Here is a 22,441-nt window from a genome sequence, read left to right on the forward strand (position 1 = left end):
ATGTTATGAACCTACAGAGTCTACCGCAAGTATGCTGCAGCTAAACTGATTACTATTTATCCCCGTATATGGAGGACTCTATTACAACCGAGAACCTGAAGTTTCTTTACGAAACCCTGCCACGTAAACCCAACTCTGATGCAGCCCGTCACTGATCCTTCCATCATCCGTTCGCTAGATGGCGCTGCGACCACGTCCTTCGCCTGATGCAATTACATCGCAACCCGCATGCGCGCGAAAGCTAAGCTGGGCGGGGCCAACTCCTGTCCCTACGCCGGAAGCGGAACTGTCGCGATTGTACAGCTGGAGATTGAGTAGTAGTGTTTGTTGTCATTTTTCCTCTGCGTTGAGTGGAGTTCGTAGCGTTATGTCGGCTTCGGGCCTTCCGCCGTTGCCCCCACAGTTCAAGGCTGTTCAGCATGTCCTGAGAACCGCGCAGGAGCTAGACAAGCGGGAGCCGGTAGTGGCCTATTACTGTAAGTGAGAGGAGTTAACAGCCCATGGGGCCACGCCCACATCGAACTTCGCAGCCGCCCCCCCCCCCCGTTTGAATAAGGAGCTGGGCGGGGTCCCATCCCTTTTTGGACCCTCGACTGTGCGCATGCTCAAGTTCTTTTCTGTAACTGCAGCACGTTCTCAGAGGGGAATGGTGGTGTTTCCAGTCATGAAGTTGCCATAGGAGCTTTTGCTTCAGGCTTTATTGAACTTATTTCAGAGAATTGTTGTGAAAATAAAAAAAACAGAGAAGCTGTCCCGAGCTCCTTAGAGAAAGGGTCGGGGAAAATGAAGGCTAGGAGAGCTGTTGTAATGTAGCTGGCTTGGGGTATAAACCCAACAATTTCCTGGTTCAGATTTAGTTGTAGTCGCAAACTCGTTAGGTGACTTCAGGCAAGTCTCTCTCATACACACACCTTTTGACCTCATCTGCTAGATAAAGCTGGTCTAAGGACTTTGGGGGGGGGCGTGTTTATATGAAGTGCATTCAGCAGTCAAAACGCTGAATAAATGCAAAGAATATATTTCCAGTATATACTTACGAGCAAAACGGTAGTATCTTGATGTTTCTGTGCTCTGAATCTGGCTCCTATTTGCCAGTGATATAAGAGTTGCATGCTGAATTCCCTACTGTGGTACTTTGCACCATATGAAAGAAATAATCAGTGACAGTTGTTCTTGCACTATGAATGTTACCTCATACCATTGATCTTTCTCCTTTTTTCTAGGGGAGTGTGGTGGAATGGAGTTCAGGAACCTCTTTGTGGAAATAAAATTATCAAAAATGTTTTAAAATTCATGAGGGGAACCCCATGTGTTTCTCCTTCATTTCCCTCTTGAGAGTTCCAGCACCTCTTTTTCCAGAAAAAAAAGCTCTGAGAGCCAGTTTGGTGTAGTGGTTAAGTGTGTGAACTCTTCTCTGGGAGAACTGGGTTTGATTCCCCACTCCTCTGCTTGCATCTGCTGGAATGGCATTGGGTTAGCCATAGCTCTGGCAGAGGTTGTCCTTGATAGCACAGCTGCTGTTAGAGCCCTTTCAGCCCCACCCACCTAACAGGGTGTCTGTTGTGTGGGGGGGGGAGATATGGGAGATTGTAAGCCGCTCTGAGACTTATTCAGAGAGAAGGGGTGGGGTATAAATCTGCAATTCTTCAATTCTTCTGAAAGCCTGAGTTATTCTTAACCCTGTTACTCAAAGTATTGTCTTATAGCTTCTGATTTCAGTTTTCTTCTCTTCTTTCTTCCCATGCTCTTTATTTCACAAGATGAGCTGTTCCATGCTGAGAGATGTGAAGACCTAGAGTAAATGGTAGATTCTCCAACACACATCTGAAATTGAATAATTGAAAGTATAAGGGAGGATACTTTTGTAAAGCTATGTTTAAAATAACATGGTTACATCATGTATTTTTCAGATCTTGTAGATTCAAAAGCTTAAGAAAATATATAGAAAAGTGCTTAGAGTTGTTGCTGAATTTGGAGCATCTCAAGCTTTCCCTTAATGAATTCCTTTTGTTATGAACACTGAAGTCTGAATACTGTAGCTAGGAGAAGATAATTTGATTAATGCAATTGAGGTGACTTCTATTTTCAACCTTTAGTTTACTTTTTTTATATTTTCCTGTTACTTCAGTTTGCCACCTAACTTGTAAGCATTACATTTCTTACATGAATATGTGAAGTTGTGTTATAAAGAGTCAGGCCATTGGCCCATTTAGCCCAATATTGGTGGCTCTACAAGTTATCGTGTAGATAGCCTTTCCCAACACTTGCTACCTGAGATTCTTTAATATGGGACCTGTAACATTCCACACAGAAATCATAGTTATTTTAAGTGCATTTTATACTGGTTTTCTCCCCAGTGAGGACCCAAAGTAGTTTACAGAAAAAAACTATTAAAAGTCAGTAAGACAATATAAATAACAAAATGTGCAGATTATATCCTGCTGGTGTTGACTGTGTTAGTTTATTAGCTAAGGTCCAAGAATCTGTAATTTTTGCCCTTCAGCTCACAACCCCATTCATACTCAGCCTAAGTACTGTAGCAGGATAACAGCCTGGGAGTTACAAGTCAACAGCCGTCTTCCCACAGTTTCACTGAGTTAGGGCCTCACATGTTCTTAAAACAGTAAAGTAAGTTTAAGTTTCATAAGAAGGCAAGTATTGCATATTTGAGGGGGGAAATCTCATTTCACTCCCTAAATGTTATAGATATCTGTGTGTGTTCCTGTGGCTTAAAGCCTTCTTTAACAATTATGCCTGCTCTGTATTTCACAGCAGTATGTAAACGTGATGTATTCTTGATTTAGTTTCTTTGCCAGATTGATATAAGGGCATTTTGTGCTTAGTAACTGCTACAGAAGTGTAGAACCTTCTTCCACTCTATACTGAAGCTCAGCTTCAGCATCTTTCATAATATATTTAGAGGCTGGGCTACACTAGAAAGGAGGGTGGGTTAAATTATTTTATTTTGGGGACTTCTTTTCTTCCTGCCAAAGCAGACTCTGGGTGGGTTACAACAGCATAAAACATGCAGTACAATAATTAGGACTAAAATTCTTAAAAGTTACATCAGTTAAAAAACAGCAAGATGACAATATATTCCTGGATCTAATCAGATGAATTGCCAAATAATCTGCTTGATTTAACAAAGAATTTAAACATTATGAGCAGCTTTAAGCAGGTCAAAGCCAGTTTAGACAGGAGGGGCTAATTTTATCAGACATCTGCAGCCTCAGTTGCAGGTATATTTCAATCTTATGCATTCTTTTTAAAATGTAGTCTGATAGTAATGTTAGCTCTCTGTGCCAGAAACTATATAATTTTTTGTGAATTTTCTGCAAACTAAAATCCATGAATTCTGGAACTGAAGAGGGAACCTTTCAAGATTTTCACAGCATAAAATGTATGCGAGAGAGACCAGTTTCACACTAGACCTTTAATCCTGTTTAGCCCTGTCCCCAAGCTGACATTCTACACTAGAATTATAGAGTCATAGCGTTGGTTTCTATGATTCTGGTTTAGAATGTCAGTTTGGGGACAGGGCTAAAACAGGATTAAAGGTCTAGTGCAAAACTGGTCAGAGTATTATCTGGAATTTACAGAGAACCCATCAAGTTGAAGCACTAGGAGGGAAAGGAGGGTGATGTAACTTGAGTAAGAGCAAAGTACAGCAAAACATGGAAACCAGGCCCTTTAGGCTTGGGTTATGGGCTGAGAGGGGGAGAGCAGAGTCACTGAGCAGGGACATTTCAAGATGAGCAAAGTTTCAGGGCAGGCTTACCACCAGCTCAGATTTAAAAAGCCAACAATGGTCTGTTTCAGGATTGGTGATATTGCCCTGCAGAAAACTTGAAATTGTTGCTTCAGATTTCACTTGCAGAAGGTATTGGTCAGGTAGCAAAGGGTGAATTTCTGATGAACAAGTTGAAGCAAAGATTACAAGATAAAGTACTGGAGCTAATAGATAAATTATAAAACAGAAACTCACGTGATCCTAATGGTATATGCCTATATTCTTGGATAGGAGTCTGCTGGTCATTTAAGACAGGACCTTTTTTGTTAAAAAAAAAAAAAAGCGCCCAGCATGAACTCATTTGCATATTAGGCCACATCCCCTGATGCCAAGCCAGCCGGAACTGCGTTCCTGTGCATTCCTGCTGGGGGAAAAGTCCTGATTTAAAAAGAATAATGCACTGAAGTAGGCTTCCCTAACAGGTTAGGTGATAGGATCAATTTTAAATATTGGATCAAGGGAATCTAGGAAACTAGAGCCCTGTGATCTGTCTTCGGTAAATTAGTGAAAAGCTAGAATGATTAAGCTTTGCTCATTATTAAAGGGAGAATTATTAAAGGAAAATCTGAAAAGGAAAAGCCTGTCTTGCCAACATTTGGAGTTCTTTAGAGTGTTAGCAACCATGTAGATAGATCTGATCCAGTAAACATGATGTGCTGGATACCACAAGTACTGGTGAATGTATATTATGCTGCTAGCAGCCACCTGTAGCCAAAAAATGTTGTTGGTTGGGACACCTGTATGGATAAAAATTTATGCAACACGGGTTGCACCAAATAAAGGGAAATGAACAAAATTGGCTGTCCTGTCTTTTCCACCAGCACAAGATGCTCTGCTGATGAAAGAGGTACAGTGGGGCAGTTTCCCTCATTTTCCCTTTCTCAGTGCAGCTTCTTGTGTTGTGTGGCTTTCCATTCATGTAGTAAGTATCCCTGACCTCAGTACCTCCTTTTTGAGGTACACTGGGGGATGTCATGGGTGCTGGGGACCCTTCAGAGGAAGTTGAGTCTGATGAGGAAACTGTGCCCCTGCCACCTGCACCAGTGCCCCTGCCTCCTGCTGGAGAAGATCCCAGCCCCCCTGCCTCGCCCTCTCGGGTGGCTCGTGTGCGTGACCGCCTCCGGCAGGACCTCAGGGATCGGAGGAGGGCGGCACGCTCACAAGCAAGACGCTCCCTGAGCCCTGAGTTCTGAGAGGATTCTGGCCCTTCTAAGAGCAAGGATGCTTGAGTGGTAACAGGATCCTGGCTGCCTCCCTGAGCCAGCAATTAGCCCAAACGGGCAACAGCCAGCAGAGGGCTATATAGCTGTGGGCTTTGGGAGGAAGCTTTGTGGAAGCAACTAGTCATCTCCCTGACATTCTAGCATCCACTCCGGCTTGACTTTGGTTCCTGACTCCCTGACTTTGGCTTTGGACTTCTGGACTCCCTGACCTCGGCTTCTGGACCTCAGACCTGCGATACTTCTACAGTGATTCGGATTTGGCGCCTCGGACCCTCCTGCTTACTGGCTACAGACCTCGGACTGCCTCTGGACTTTGCCTGACCCGGCCCCAGCCGTGACAGATTGCTTCCACCGACAAACACCCACTCCACAGGATGGATGCTGAAGCAAGTGAAACCACAGAACTACTGGCTGCGCTCCAAGCCCAGGTACAGCAGCTAACACAGGCAGTAGTGCACTTGCAGCAACAACCTGCGGCCAGTGCTCCAGCCAAGTGCCCAGTTCCCCCACCTGACAGATTTGGGGGTGCCGTGGAAGAATTTCCTGCTTTCCTAGCACAGTGTCGGCTGTACTTTGAACTGAGAGCACGGGACTTCCTCAATGACAAAACCAAGGTGTGTTTCGTCATCAGTCTGTTAAAGGGGCAGGCGGCCAAATGGGCCACACCCTTACTGGTCGCGTCCTCTCCCCTACTGACTGATTACCAGGGGTTTGAGGCCCACCTGTCTGCTGCTTTCTCAAACCCAGTCCAAGCAGCCACAGCCAACCGGAAGATCAGGGCACTGAAACAAGGCAACTCCTCGGTGGCTCAATATGCCACTGAATTCAAGCTCCTGACCCAGGACTTGGCGTGGAATGAGGCTGCCCAGATGGACCAGTTTACTGAGGGGTTGGCAGAGGAGGTCCTGGATGAACTGGCCAGGGTGGAGCAGCCACCCACACTCCAAGAACTTATCACCCTCTGCCTCCGCATCGATGGCCGCCTGGAAAGTCGCCGCCAAGCCGAGACCAGAGGGCGCCAGCTCCCTGCACCGTGCTACCTGGCTCCTCGCCCGTCCCCAGCTAGTACCAGCACCAAGGATGAGCCTATGCAGCTTGGAGCTGCTCGACCCCGCCTGACCCCAGAGGAAAAGACCAGACGCCGCACGCAGAATCTGTGCCTCTACTGCGGCATGGCAGGCCACTATGCCTCTGGCTGCCCTGCTAAGCATCGGATACCTGGACCTTCGCTGCCACCGCCGCCAAAAGGGCAGCCCCAGGCGTAAGTGGACCCCCCAGCCTGGGGCGACTAGCTGGGTCCTCCGAACAGCGGGCTGATACCCCAGGGCCATTCCTGCTACCAGTCAAACTCCGTCTGCCTGACGAACGCTGGCTGTTCGTGTATGCCATGCTGGACTCGGGAGCGGCCCACTGTTTTATAGATGCCGCCTTTGTGAAGCAGCACCAGATCCCTGTGCAGACAAAAGGGATTCCGTCGCTGGTGGAGGCTATTGACGGGCGCCTCCTCCGTTCTGGCCCCGTCACCCAGGAGACCTGTCCCATCACCTTCCACGTCCAGCAGCACCAAGAACAGCTGCGGTTTGATGTCGCCCGCATGCCTCGCTTCCCGCTGATTCTAGGCCTTTCCTGGCTGAAGCTGCACAACCCCATCGTGGACTGGGCCCAGCAGGAACTACGCTTCCGAGACCCATGCCCCCATCTGACTCCTCCCACCACTCTAGCAGCTGGCATCCCGAGTGGTGGTCCTCAGCTCCCTCAGAAGTATGTGGACTTTGCTGATGTCTTCGAAGAGACAGGAGCTGATCAGCTTCCCCCTCACCGGCCCTACGACTGTGCCATTGATTTGGTACCTGGGGCACCACTCCCGGTGGGGCGTCTGTACCCAATGTCGGAGCCGGAGTTGGCAGCTCTGCGAGACTTCCTGGACAAGAACCTGAAACGCGGATTCATCCGACCCTCAACCTCTCCCCTATCTGCTCCAGTGCTCTTCGTGAAGAAGAAAAGTGGGGAGCTCCGGCTGTGCAATGACTACCGGGCCCTGAACAAGATCACCATCCGCGACCGGTACCCTCTACCACTGATCCCTGAACTCTTGGATCGCCTAAAGGGGGCCCAAATCTACACCAAGCTGGACCTCCGTGGAGCGTACAATTTGGTGCGCATACGGCCCGGAGACGAATGGAAGACCGCGTTTGGGACCCGATACGGGCAGTACGAGCACCTGGTAATGCCCTTCGGACTGACCAATGCCCCCGCTGTCTTCCAGAGGTTCATGAATGACATATTCCGGGACCTGCTCGACCGCTTCGCGATCATATACCTGGATGACATCCTAATTTACTCCCGCAATCCTGCCCAGCACGCCGAGCACATCCGCCAGGTCCTGCAGCGCCTACGAGCCCATGGTCTCTACGCCAAGCTGGAGAAGTGCGACTTCGACCTGCGCTCCGTCGAGTTCCTTGGGCACATCGTGTCACCGCAGGGGATCCTCATGGACCCGAAAAAAGTAGAAGCGGTCCTGACCTGGCAGGCTCCTCAGAATCGCAAGGACCTGCAGCGGTTCCTCGGTTTTGCCAACTACTATCGGCAATTCATCCCGGCCTACGCATCCCGGACCACACCCCTGACTCAACTACTCCGCCCCAAAGAACCCTTCCACTGGTCCCCAGAGGCCGATAACGCCTTCTCCACCCTGAAGACTCGCTTTGCCACCGGGCCACTCCTGAGATACCCCGACCCCCAGCTTCCCTTTACGGTGGAAGCTGACGCCTCCAACGTGGCCCTGGGAGCAGTGCTGTCCCAGCGCGAGGAGCCGTCCCAGCCACTACAGCCCTGCGCCTATTACTCGCGGCAGCTCACTGCTGCAGAGAGGAACTATACCATCTGGGAGAGGGAGTTGCTCGCGATCAAGGCGGCGTTTGAGGTTTGGCGACATTACCTCGAAGGGGCTCGCCACCCTGTTCAAGTGCTCACCGATCACCGGAACTTGGAACACCTCCAGACCACCCGCCGTCTCAACCAGCGCCAGATCCGGTGGTCCCTATTCTTCTCTCGCTTCGACTTCCGGATCTCCTACATCCCCCATACCCAGAACCGGAAAGCAGACGCGCTCTTCCGGAAACCGGAATACGCCCCTGCCTCAACTGAGACCGCGCCCGCTGCTCCAATCCTGCCGCCCTCAGTATTTGCAGCCACCTCCACTTCACCAGCACTCGTGGAGGACATTCGGGCTAGCCAGGCCAATGATCCCTGGGTCCAGCAACACCTCCAGGCTCTCCAAGATGACCCAACAGGGGAGTTCACGACTCGAGGCGGCCTCTTGCTACACCGCGAACGCCTCTATGTGCCGCCCGGGCCCTTGCGGGCAGAAGTGCTACGCCTGACCCACGACTCGTTACCCGCCGGGCACTTTGGACAGCATAAGACCACCCACTTGCTGACAAGGGAATTCTGGTGGCCACGAGTTCGCGCTGATGTTGCCCGCTATGTCAGCTCCTGTGACGTCTGCCGACGGGCCAAAGACATCCCAGCCAAACCCTCAGGGTTGCTGCAGCCCTTGCCCACATCTTCAGGACCCTGGGATACCATCTCGATGGACTTCATCACGGAACTTCCACGCTCCAAGGGTCAGACTTGTATCTGGGTGGTCGTCGACCTATTTACCAAGATGGCCCACTTTGTTCCGTGCCCGAAACTCCCCACAGCTCAGGAGACGGCCCAGCTTTACCTGCAACACATCTTTCGTCTGCATGGACTCCCAGCCCATCTGATCTCCGATCGGGGCCCTCAGTTCTCCTCTCGGTTCTGGCAAGCCCTCCATTCCAGCCTGGGTACTCGAGTGCACCTGTCCTCGGCCTACCACCCACAGACAGATGGCCAGACAGAGCGCACCAATGCCACGCTAGAGCAATATCTCCGCTGTTACACCTGTTACCAGCAGGATGACTGGACCACTCTATTGCCCCTAGCGGAGTTTGCATACAACAACGCGGTCCATTCATCCACCCAAATGACCCCGTTTGCTGCAACCTACGGGTACCACCCTCGGTTCTTCCCAGCGATCCTACCACCCACGAATGTCCCCGCCGTCGATGCCTACCTGCAAGAACTCCGTGCCAGCCAAGACTTGCTCCGAGAGCAGCTACAGCAAGCCAAGGAGGCATATAAACGGGCTGCGGACCGAAAGAGGCAAGAAGGCCCTCCAGTGCAGCCGGGGGATCAGGTGTGGCTCTCAACTCGCTACCTGCGCCGGCCTGGTCGGTCTCACAAGCTGGATGCACGGTTCATTGGACCCTACCCCGTCGTTGAACAAATAAACCCCGTCGCCTTCAGGCTCCAGTTGCCACCCCACCTCCGCATTCACCCCGTGTTTCATCGCTCCCTCCTTGTTCCGGCTGCACCCCCTGACCCAGCTCGGACTCCTTCCCCACCGCCGCCACCACCAGTGTTGGTGGATGACGAGGAAGAATATGAGGTGCGCCAGATCCTGGACTCCCGGTACCATCGTGGAGGCCTCCAGTACCTGGTGGACTGGGAGGGATACGGCCCAGAAGACCGGTCTTGGGAGCCCGAGGACAATCTTCATGCCCCGGACTTGGTGCACCAGTTCCACAACGACCACCCCGACCTTCCAGGTCCCTCGACGGAGGGGGGCCCTGGGGGGGGGATAGTGTCATGGGTGCTGGGGACCCTTCAGAGGAAGTTGAGTCTGATGAGGAAACTGTGCCCCTGCCACCTGCACCAGTGCCCCTGCCTCCTGCTGGAGAAGATCCCAGCCCCCCTGCCTCGCCCTCTCGGGTGGCTCGTGTGCGTGACCGCCTCCGGCAGGACCTCAGGGATCGGAGGAGGGCGGCACGCTCACAAGCAAGACGCTCCCTGAGCCCTGAGTTCTGAGAGGATTCTGGCCCTTCTAAGAGCAAGGATGCTTGAGTGGTAACAGGATCCTGGCTGCCTCCCTGAGCCAGCAATTAGCCCAAACGGGCAACAGCCAGCAGAGGGCTATATAGCTGTGGGCTTTGGGAGGAAGCTTTGTGGAAGCAACTAGTCATCTCCCTGACATTCTAGCATCCACTCCGGCTTGACTTTGGTTCCTGACTCCCTGACTTTGGCTTTGGACTTCTGGACTCCCTGACCTCGGCTTCTGGACCTCAGACCTGCGATACTTCTACAGTGATTCGGATTTGGCGCCTCGGACCCTCCTGCTTACTGGCTACAGACCTCGGACTGCCTCTGGACTTTGCCTGACCCGGCCCCAGCCGTGACAGGGGAGGGAGCAGGAGAAAAGAGTCACTTCAACCAGTGCCTTCTGCTGCTTCATAGAAGCAAAGTCATAATAATGTGGCTTTGTGCAACAAATGGAAAGAAGCTGATCTTTCACCTCTTGTTTCCAGTAACTCAAAGATGTTAAAAGCACAGGCACTACTATTACAGTGTAGCATTATGTTTACATAGTAAAACTCAGTGAAACACGGTAGCTGATGTATTGGTGGTCAAAGCTCCCTCACAGCCATGGATGGGTTCAGTGGCTCTTAGCAATCCGGAAGTAATTTTTATCCACTACAAATGATTGGGCAGTTTTCTAATTGCAAGGCTGTAAACTTAAATGTTGGGAGGCAAGGCTTCAGAACTTCTGCCCGGGAATGAGCACTATCATTTCTGTGATTCCAGTACCTTGTTTAAGTCTTGCCACTAAATCTTTCCTTTATTCTGAGTGATGATAAGAAAAAGAGAAGTGATACTTCAGGACTATTGCATTTTGAAATATATTCTATCATCCTTGCCAAATTATATGTTCAGAGCTTCAGTTTGAAAGAACACAGACAAGTAGGGCCCTTTCCATATAGTTGCTTTGCAAAACAAGCAGTTTCAAAAAAAAAAAGAGAGAGAGAGAGAACAGTGTGTTCTAGTGGATCTCTTAATTCTTAAAATAAGTTACTGGACACAGTTTGCAATGCTATTCTCTACCTCAACAATAAGGAATTAATTGGGAACAGTGTAGCAATTGGCAGACTTGCATTTACAGCCATAAAACAATGGTGTAGGGAATTAATCTCTGAGGACATTATAGTCACTCTGAGAACCTTTTGGGCTAGTTAGGAGGATGTAAATGTTTTAATTAAAAATAAAAATCACAGTTTTGCTCTGAGATTCCTACAATGAACATTTTGGGCCATTTCTGAATGTTGTGACTTTTCCTCCACATTCATTAGTATACATATAGAAACAGAGACGTCAAAACAACTGTTTAGTGCCTAACTACTCAATGCGGGGGGGGAGGGGGAGGGAGACTAGAACCACAATTCAGAGAAGGCCTTGTGCATGCAGTAGATGTCACTCTCTAGTCAGTTGGGGGCATATAGGAGGCTCCTTCTGCAGAGCAGATTTGAAAAGCCCTTGTACATGTAGAACACTTTCTGTGGTGGTTTGGATCCTGATATAAGGTATACAGTTTGTGCCTTGACATCTTACTTTGTTTTCTTACCTCTGTCAGCAGCTGACAGTGATGATGAGAAATGATGATGAGAAGAAATGGAGAATCAGGCATTATAATGATGGGAGGACATTGGTACTGTATGTTTGGGAAAAGGTGCAGTGAAACTCTGTGCACTAGTGTCATTTTTTTTCAAAGCCAGCCCATGTTGTTAGTAACTTGTAGTTCTGCCCTATAAGTTAGTACAGAGAGAAGAAAACTTGAAGATCTCAATAGGAACAGGAATGTAGTTGGTTCAAATACCTCCAATAAAGTGTCTTGATTTTCCTCCTTCCTGAAAGACTTGGAGGTTTTCTAGTACAAATTGGTATGGATTACATTCTAGACCTCATGAAAACTGGTTAAACGTAGTTGACATAATCAGTTGTTTATTTTTCACTGTCCGCTTTTTCAGCATACTTTATGGAAGAACTTTGGTCTGGGGAAATAAATGGTTTGAAATTGATGGTTCAAGGTGAAATTTGCTCAGATGTTTGAAATCTGTCTTTTTCTGATTCACTGTGATTCATTATTATGGGTAAAATGTTTAATTTGCAACAGAACAGTCTACCACATGTAGGCAGTATTGGAACACTGGTAAAACAACACTGAAGGGGGCAGTTTGTTACATTATTGAAGATCAGTGTTAAACCACGTACATTTTCAACAGTTGCACCACTTGTTCCAAGGTGCTTCCAGTTTGGAGGTTTTGCTGGGAAATACTTTTGGGAAGCGGCAAATGGCTGTCACAAAGGATCTGTGGATAACACCTAGTAAAACAAAATGCACAAACATTTGCAAATTCGTTAGAACAGTTTGGCAGGAGGAAATAGAAACATTGGACAACACTTATTATGTAAATGTTGGTTTTAACAAATCAGTGCTTAATCATCCCTGATTAAGGGGAAATTAGCTCAAATACTCTTGCCCCTTAAGTGCATTTTGAAATATATTTTGCTTGTTCTTTTGGCACAACCCTTTTCTGTGAACATATGCTTGTCAAGTATTCCAGACTTTAACAATATTGAAACATAGTCACATGAAACAATTCTGAATGAAAACCTAACAAAACCTTTAGTTTTAAAATATTGAATGAAACTGAGAGTGGCTTGATGACCAGCAGTATGACAAATACTAGATGTCTGCTGACCTCTCAAAGCTGCAACACAGGAAATTGTGACTGGACACACAGGAGTTCTAGTATAAACATTAGGACAGTGTTTCTTTAAATGGTTCATGGACTTTTCTGGATTGAAACCAGATTTGCTTCATTCATACACACATGATTGATTTATGTTGTGTCTCAGTTTACAGAACATAAGAACATAAGAGAAGCCATGTTGGATCAGGCCAACGGCCCATCAAGTCCAACACTCTGTGTCACACAGTGGCAAAAAATGTTATATACACACATACACTGTGGCTAATAGCCACTGATGGACCTGTGCTCCATACACTGTGGCTAATAGCCACTGATGGACCTGTGCTCCATACACTGTGGCTAATAGCCACTGATGGACCTGTGCTCCATATTTTTATCTAAACCCCTCTTGAAGGTGGCTATACTTGTGGCCGCCACCACCTCCTGTGGCAGTGAATTCCACATGTTAATCACCCTTTGGGTGAAGAAGTACTTCCTTTTATCCGTCTTAACCTGTCTGCTCAGCAATTTCATCGAATGCCCACGAGTTCTTGTATTGTGAGAAAGGGAGAAAAGTACTTCTTTCTCTACTTTCTCCATTCCATGCATTATCTTGTAAACCTCTATCATGTCACCCCGCAGTCGACGTTTCTCCAAGCTAAAGAGTCCCAAGTGTTTCAACCTTTCTTCATAGGGAAAGTGCTCCAGCCCTTTAATCATTCTAGTTGCCCTTCTCTGCACCTTCTCTAAAGCTATAATATCCTTTTTGAGGTGCGGCGACCAGAACTGCACACAGTACTCCAAATGAGACCGCACCATCGATTTATACAGGGGCATTATGATACTGGCTGATTTGTTTTCAATTCCCTTCCTAATAATTCCCAGCATGGCATTGGCCTTTTTTATTGCAAACGCACACTGTCTTGACACTTTCAGTGAGTTATCTATCATGACCCCAAGATCTCTCTCTTGATCAGTCTCTGCCAGTTCACACCCCATCAACTTGTATTTGTAGCTGGGATTCTTAGCCCCAATGTGCATTACTTTGCACTTGGCCACATTGAACTGCATCTGCCACGTTGACGCCCACTCACCCAGCCTCAACAGATCCCTTTGGAGTTCCTCACAATCCTCTCTGGTTCTCACCACCCTGAACAATTTAGTGTCATCCGCAAACTTGGCCACTTCACTGCTCACTCCGAACTCTAAATCATTTATGAACAAGTTAAAAAGCATGGGACCCAGTACCGAGCCCTGCGGCACCCCACTGCTTACCGTCCTCCACTGCGAAGACTGCCCATTTATACTCACTCTCTGCTTCCTATTACTCAGCCAGTTTTTGATCCACAAGAGGACCTGTCCTTTTACTCCATGATTCTCAAGCTTTCTAAGGAGCCTTTGATGAGGAACTTTATCAAAAGCTTTCTGGAAGTCAAGGTAAACAACATCTATCGGGTCTCCTTTGTCCACATGTTTGTTCACCCCCTCAAAGAAATGCAACAGGTTAGTGAGGCAAGATCTTCCCTTGCAGAACCCATGCTGAGTCTTCCTCAATAACCCGTGTTCATCAATGTGCCTACTCATTCTGTCCTTGATAATGGTTTCTACCAACTTTCCCGGTATTGAAGTCAGACTGACTGGCCTGTAGTTTCCCGGATCTCCTCTGGAACCTTTTTTAAAGATGGGGGTGACATTTGCTACCTTCCAGTCCTCAGGAATGGAGGCAGATTTCAATGAAAGATTACAGATTTTTGTTAGAAGATCCACAAGTTCAACTTTGAGTTCCTTCAGAACTCTCGGATGTATGCCATCCGGACCCGGTGACTTATTAGTTTTTAATTTGTCTATCAGTTGTAGGACCTCCTCATTTGTCACCTCAATCTGACTCAGGTCTTTCAACACCCCTTCCAAAATTAGTGGTTCTGGGGCGGGCAAAAAGTTCTCGTCTTCTACAGTGAAGACGGAGGCAAAAAATTCATTTAGCTTTTCAGCCATTTCCCTATCCTCCTTCAGTAATCCTTTTACCCCATGGTCATCCAAGGGCCCCACTGCCTCCCTGGCTGGTTTCCTACTTCTAATATATTTGAAGAAGAATATATTTGAAGAAGAATATGCAGGCATTCTCCTTGTGACTGCTGGATAACCCATTGAATATTCCCTTCTATCTTTTTACACTTTCCTCTGTCCTGTCTAGTTAGTTTAGGGATGAGAGTATGCTTTCTGGGAAAAGATGATACTTTAGAATTCTTCTATGTTTGTTGGATTTGGTGTGGATTGTATCAGGGAATGCTAGTGTATTTCTATTCTCTTGGCATGATATTACTTCCCATATATTGCAAGAAAGGAGATGAGTAAGTACTGAATAGAGCTTTCCACTGTGGGCATCTAACATGGTGGCTTAGTTTCTAAGACACACTTCTACTACTGTTAGGCTGAATATGCCTTAAGAGAGTTTTATTGAGCTAAAGAGACAACCCCTGACAAATATTGTTCCCATTGTTATGTACCTGATTGGGGAGGAGTTGCAGCACTTTAATAAATTGTCTCAAATTATTAAAGCTCTTTTTATTTAAATGCTTATGCTGTTAGAGTTTCATATCAGTTTCATAGTATTGCATTACTTTCTGTCTGATTTTTAAATGTATTCAATGTATGTGGGAGTAAGGAGCAGTTCTTATTTGTTGCAAAGAAATGTTAAAAAGAGCTTGTTTAAAGCTGACTAAAAAAACTTTCCCACCCCAGAAAACATGCCTGTTATGAAACATTGGCTTGGAATAGCTTTTTCCAGTGTTGGTATGTGCAATAGACAATAAATGCAAAGTAGATTTCCTGAAGTCTAGAACTAATTTTAAAGCAGAGATGCCTCTACTTTCAGCCTAAGTTTTCTAAAGTACAAGGAAATTCAGAAACTTTGGGTATAATGAGACTGAGTTTTCTTCCTCCATTTTTGTTCAAAAATGATGCCACCTAAAACAGCCATTTCAGATATATGCCATTGTTTCTTCCATTATAAATATCATGAAAGAGGGGGTTTCAGCGTGAATGCAAGCAAACAAATACTGCTAACAAAACAGTACCGCTGAAAACAATAATTGTAATAATACATTTGCTTAAATCCTTACATAATTTAAACCAGTGTATACAATGTCATCATACCTTTCCTACAAAAAAAAAATTACAATTCATTAAAAATCAGTTGCTTCCACAGTTTCCAATAGAGGGATTAATAGTCTTCAACAATTCGTTCTTTCAATAAATAAAGTTCATAATACAGTCCATGAAGAGTTCTGAAATTCTTTCAAGTAGGAAGGACCAGGAAATCTTTACAGTCTTCATAAGACATTCCTTCTAGATTTCAAGATTTCAAGATGTTTCAATACTGGTCATCTTCAGTTATCAGGCTGTCAAACTGGAACCCAATTTCAATGACTTCTAACACAGACTCAAGTTTCATAGCTTACAGTAGTGGAAACAATAGGTTGGAGAAACACGCTGAATCTCCAGCTGTTTTGCAAAGTCCCATAAGTTTTAAAGAAAGATACTTTGTGATGTTGAAGGGCAGAACTTCTCTTTAAGATGCACAGGTTTAAGTAAAACAAGACACTTGATTCTTTGGATCCAGGGCCATGGTTTCTATAGGACTTTATTTCTAGAATTGCAATGTTGGGGTAAAATTAAATTTTAATCTCTGCTTTTAAAAGGCTGCAGTGAGAATTAGGAGATCTTTATGAATCAGACATCTTCACAGAGTGTTGTCTTTTGCAGGCCGTTTATATGCTATGCAGACGGGTATGAAGATTGATAGTAAAACCCCAGAGTGTCGCAAATTTTTATGCAAGCTCATGGATCAGCTTGAAGCTGTAAGTAGATATGTTGTTATATTGCTAATAATATATATATACTTGTTTTTATTTACCTTTCACATTTTCCATATAGGAAAGATACAGTGTGTGAAATGGCCTTATTCTTTATTTAAACTTGTTTAAACCTGTGAAAATCTTGTTTTTGAATGAGAAAGTTGTGGATGTAGTTACAATGAGATGGAGTTTTGTGGCACTTTAAAAACTAATACATTTCTATTCCAGTTTCTGAGGACAACAGTTCATTTCCTCAGATACATATTTTAGTTAAATCAATGCCATTTGTATGTATAAGAAAAAATGAAATCATTAACCTTTTTGCAGAATTATTTATCCCTTCGTACATAGTATCCAAAATAAATTATGCAAAAACAGTTTTCTTAAAAGACAAGGTTCAAAGTGTTTGGACCTTTAGTCAAAAGTTCAGATGGTGGAGAATAAAAAGGGAAAATGGATTGACAGAGAGGAGGGAAACCCCAGGATACAACCTCTCCCTGAAATGGCAGAATTTGTATTTTCTTTGGTTCTAAATTGTCAAGCTCTCAGCCTTTGGCTATATTATTGTCTTAAACCAGTCCTATATATTTCCCCAAAATAAGTATGGTTCTGTACTTGGCTGTAGGTAGAAAATGTCTTAAAACAGTGATGCCTCTGGCTGTCTACTGAACATTTTAAGAAGAAAGAAGGAACCTTTCTCGATTTTTTTCTTCCAGCAGCATTGAAGAAGTTCTTGTTGACTCAGTCTGCAGCTTAGTACATGGTCAAGTTCATTCATTTTGTGGGACAGTGATTCAAGTCCTGTGGTAGTGGAGCTTTGGAGCATCTCACTCCCATGCACCTAAAATAACATGCGGCCCAGGTGCTTTATAAAGTGGCTGGTCTGAACAGTGGTGTGATTCATATTAAACTTCCCAGTCAGAAAAGCAAAGCATTACCTACAAAGCAGTACAATATCTAAATTAGGACTGAGTGCATGAATCTCTGTGTAGAATGCCTGCACTGTGTGCTTGAGGCATGGTGGGAGTGATGAGTGCCTGGCAGTTTTCCACCGTGGCATTTGGATCACCATCATGATAAGCATCTGTTTGGACTGAACCTGTCACTGAAGACTGAGTTTAATTGGCAATTCCTGCATTCAATATTGAAATACTGGTGCTTTTTTACATGTATGTCTAAAAATGTAACACATGCACAGGAGTCAAGTGGCACCTCTAAGACCAACAAAGTTTCATTCAGAATGTAAGTTTTCGTATGCATGCATACTTCTTCAGATGAGGGAATTGGATTCAGAGCTGACTGTGCATTATACAGGGCAAGGAGCTGGGTTTGGCCACAGCTCTTTACCTTTATGTATGAATGAAAAGGGGACATACCAGTTTACCTCAAAAATGAAATAAACTCCTCAGTCTCACATAATATTGTATATGAAATTGATAAAGAATTCAACTTTTCTTGAGGCAGAATTTGAATTATTTGGGTATAAAACTTTGTTTTATTTTTAGCATGGAGTGTGTGGTATAAAGCACCTGCAAGTATGGATATTCAAGTCCAGGGCTAAGAGAGCTCTGTGTTAAATAAATTAAAATGCTACACCCATACTGTCCTAATTTTGCACTGTGAAGAGTTGGATTCTCTGCACAATTCTGTTTTGCAAATAATGAGAGAGGCAAAGACTGAAACCCTGCCACAAGGTTTTTTTTTTAAAAAAAAAAACTCATTCAGCTGGATTTTGAGATTTCTGTAGGCAGTGCCTATATGCTTTTAAGCATAATCAGTGAAAGATATGCTTATAAAGCCAAATTCTACACTATTTCCATATTCTGTGCTATGGAACTGCAGAATATGCAGAGCCCTCCTATAGTTTTGTGACTATGGCTATGCATTGAATCCACAGAGAAAGATTAGAAAGTCTGCAAGACTGAGCCAGTTTCCTTTCAGTTTTGAAGTATTTTCATGGGGTGCATGCCTTTTTCCAAGCACCCTGATCTTGTTTCTACAATTTAAGAGCCTATTCTGTATGTATCATTTACCAACTGGAAGCTTAACTTGTTTTATGTTGAGGATCTCTGCACTGTAAATTAAGCAACTTGTATATGTGTATGAAAAGGGCAATAGTTGGATGTTAATGGCAATTGCTGTTCAGTTTTACTTGGCACACTGAAACAAATTATCTTGCCTAATATAACACACTCCCCTGAAAGTATTATTTGCTTTTATATTTTGCTTTTGTTATATATAGTTAAATTACAGGTCAGTTCTAATGATCCCCCAAATCACATTGTAGATTTTATGGATCATTGCATTTATCATGTAGAGTTCTGTGCTTTCTCCTCTATTTCATGGTTTGCTCTCTAACCATAGTTTCCTGTGACATCTGAACTGGGCAAATTATGGTTACTGCCAGTCCTCAAAACCATTCTTTACAAAGTTCCTTAAAACTCCAAGAAATGATGATTAGAGGGAAACTGGAAACAGAGGAATCAATAATCAAGGTGTGGGGTGGAGGTGGGGATGAAAGAAACAAATACATTATCCCAAGGCACATTTCCAGCCATATAAATGATGGGTGGGAGGATCAGAATGTGATTTCTACAAAAATATGTCAATTTAGTTTGTGTGTCTATGTGCCATTAAGCATAAGTACCTGCTAACTAAGACAGTGTAACAGATGTTTGAACCCTAAATTTTGGTAATACTCTGCTCCTTAGAAAATTAGGCTGCCATTAGCCTGTTTTGTTTATCTTGCCTAATATAAATCATATGACAATATAGGAAATATAAAAACTGGGTTTTGTTTTGTAAGAATAAAATAAAGTTTACCTAAATGCCAACAGTTAAACCTGTTCAGGAGCCTTAAATCCACCTGTTGTAACTGAGCAGTGCTATTTACTTTTGCTGATATTAATTGGAAATCTGAGGCTTTTTGTGCTCTGTAACATCTTTGAAAAGAAGTCTTTGAATTGCAGTGTACTGCTTGACTAAGCATTCCAGTAAATCTTCAGGGCACTGGAGCAGTTAGTTTTAACTGGGGACTCTCGTTTCATTAGTTATTTATTTATATTAAATACTGTGATATGCTCTTCTAGAGGAAACTATATAGTTCTATCGACCTTCACTGACTATAAAACAAGCTATGAGTAGCATAGTGTTAAGTCTTTATACAGAGTTTAATGCAGGGGGGAGGGGGAGTCTTACAGAACTATTAGCAATCTGGTAATTAAGCCACAGTTCTGGCTCTGTAGCCCAATGTTTGGAAATCTTTTGAGTTTTTGGAAATCCTGCATTACTTAGAATCTTCAGTTTAAAATATGAATCAATCTCAGATGCTACCTCAGTTTTATTTATGAAGGAATAAAATTGAAAATGTTTAGGTAGTTGGAAAGTGCAAGAGTAATCATAAGTAGAAGTGATGGGGATAGGACTTTATTGTAGTCTCATTTCAAACATTTTCCTTCTGCATTATGCATTTCTCATTCCTTCTTTTGGTCTGACATATCAAATCATTAATAAAATAATTTTGTTCTTCTCCAACAGCATCTGTTTTTCAATTAGAGTAAAATATCAACAAAAATATATCAATTTTAATGCTACTCAGCAAAGACATTCTGCTAAACACTCTTGGACTACAGTGTTCCAAATGGTCAGCAGTTTTAATTGTTCCATCAAGGACCAAGATCAGAGAGAACCTTTTCTTGGTAGCATTTCCATGGCAGATGTAGACAAACTGTTTAAATGATGAAGCAGAGAAAGTCAGTTCAAACGAGAGTTCAAGAGGCCAGTATGCAGGGTGTGAGTGAGAACTGCCAACAAAGTAGGGAGTTCTTAGTGAGCTGGTAACCTATGTCTGTGCTATGCATAGCTGGCTAAGCTGACTGACAAGAAATATGCATAAGCCAGCATCTACCCTTTCAGGAGAGAAGAAATATCTTCACTGAATCTGGAAGGTACTTTTCACTCCATAGGGAACTTCATGCTGCGCTTTAAAAGCTGTGAGTCTAGAATAAACCCCTGGAATTCCATTTCTATGGACTGTTTAAATAACCACACAAATTTCTGAATTTTTCTTAGATGAAGAAGCAGTTGGGTGATAATGAAGCTATTACTCAAGAAATAGTTGGCTGTGCTCATGTGGAAAATTATGCATTGAAAATGTTTCTCTATGCAGATAATGAAGATCGAGCTGGACGATTTCACAAGTAAGTGAGAGACAGTGCTGTTCTAAGCAGAGCTTACCTTTTTTTGTCAATTAAAATCTAGATAGAAACAGTGCAATGTGCCCAGCAGAACCAGTGCCACTGTGGCAGTGCCAGAACCCACCAGAATCTCTAGTGCAAGGGGAGGGGCATTTCTGCAAGGACAGCAGTGTACTAGTGCCCAGCAGCAGAACCCAATGCCAACCTACTGGTGCGCTGCAGCAGAACCCAGTGCCAATGTGGCAGCAACAGAACTAACCATCATCACACCAGAGAATCCTAGCAGGGTTTTTTTTAAAGAAAAAAATGAAAGAAACAAGGGCAGTAGAAGTCCAGCAGAACTCTCAAAAGTGCATGATGGGCAGGCAGTTTTGTTAGCCCACCTGAACACTGGATATATGGTTGACCAAGTGCGATTTGCAGGAATTACCACACTCATAAAGACTGCGTAACAGAACATCCAGTTTAAAAAAATTATGTTCCGTGGGTGTCTTAGAATTAAATATTTCCAGAACATGGCCCATAGATGCCCTCATCTCTGTTTGGCTTAAGTAATGGAAAGATGCCCACATAATAGCGGTCCAAGATCTGCTTCCTGATTTTAAGTGTATGCTGGGGGGGGGCGTGTCCTCTACATTGCTAAAGGCGGTAGAAACCCTGCTAGAGTTTGTAAGCTCAGAACCCATAAAGACACTGGACCCTCTTCCCTCTTTCTGTGCCTCCATGCCCAAGGTGATGAACTGGGGATGTGTGCTCCTTTTTCCCAATAATCCCCAGATGTATCTGTGGAATCCTCATCTGAGGAAGTCTTACCAATTGCATGTTGCTGCTGGCAATCTCCCACTCAATTTGTGTGGACTTGGGCCTTCTGCTGCACCTTCCATTGGGGACATTTTTGAACTTCTACCCTGGAATCACTGGAGGAGATCAACTCTGCTGGGAAATGTGTCCTCTTGTTTCTGCTCCTGTGCACCAGTCCTTTTTGTGCTGCTGCTGAGGGTTGTCCTATCATTTGATCGAAGTACTCTGATAGGCCCTTGAAAGTCTGCACAATCCCCAGAAGAACAGCTGAATTACCTGCTGCCGGGGGGGTGGGGGGAGTTGCCAGATGCAGGAACTTTTGAAGGGTTGTTGTGTCCCTGTTTCACAGGCACATGTGATTTTTGTGTGTGTGCCAGCCACACTAAAGAGAGGCCAGTTTTTGTAGGTGGCAGGTCCCTAGCCAACCTTTTGGCTTGTTTTACTGCCACTGTGGTGGCCATGCCCCCTGCCTTTACTGGCATTTTCTGAAGAGGGCACCTAACACACCTTGGTTTTGTTGGCGGAGACAGCATAATTGGAAGGCATTTTGCAATAAAAAATTACTACACAATAACAAGCCAAAAGAAGTGGGGGTATGCTTAGATTTGTAAGCAAATAAAGTTAAGCAGCCTGTTGATTCATGCAGTTTAGCTAAAGCTGATCTAATTACTATAGCTGCACAAACCACAGGAAGTCCTATAGGTAAAATAGCAGCTTCAAAATGTAATTCTAATCCAGGGTCCTGATGACAACGCAGCCCAAAACTCTGCAGCTGCTGGGGGAGAGGGTGCATATAGACGTTAAACAAAATAGGGAAGAGGATGGCCCCTTGGGGGACCTCACATGTCCAAGGATGTTGGAATGACACCCTCTCTCCAAGCACCACTCTCTGTCCCTGACCCTGGAAGAATAAAGTAAGCCACTTCAAGGCTACAGAGGTGGTGGGCCAACAAATCATAGTCAG

The 22,441-nt window shown here is 44.8% G+C and overlaps 1 protein-coding gene across 2 annotated transcripts in view; it reads left to right on the forward strand.

Moving 5' to 3' along the window:
- The first annotated feature begins 248 nt into the window (after nucleotides 1–248).
- Nucleotides 249–22,441, forward strand: part of VTA1 (vesicle trafficking 1) — a 54,408-nt gene continuing 32,215 nt past the window's right edge. Inside the window, exons 1-3 of one of the 2 annotated variants that reach the window (XM_060240316.1) lie at nucleotides 249–476; nucleotides 16,389–16,483; nucleotides 20,552–20,679. In XM_060240316.1, the coding sequence (XP_060096299.1) occupies nucleotides 368–476; nucleotides 16,389–16,483; nucleotides 20,552–20,679 (332 nt within the window). In that variant the 5' untranslated portion in view covers nucleotides 249–367. The remainder of the gene's footprint in view (nucleotides 477–16,388; nucleotides 16,484–20,551; nucleotides 20,680–22,441) is intronic. The other variant, XM_060240325.1, reaches the window with a different exon arrangement.

Source organism: Heteronotia binoei, chromosome 1 (genome assembly GCF_032191835.1).
Source record: "Heteronotia binoei isolate CCM8104 ecotype False Entrance Well chromosome 1, APGP_CSIRO_Hbin_v1, whole genome shotgun sequence".
In the NCBI taxonomy this organism is placed as follows: Eukaryota; Metazoa; Chordata; class Lepidosauria; order Squamata; family Gekkonidae; genus Heteronotia; species Heteronotia binoei.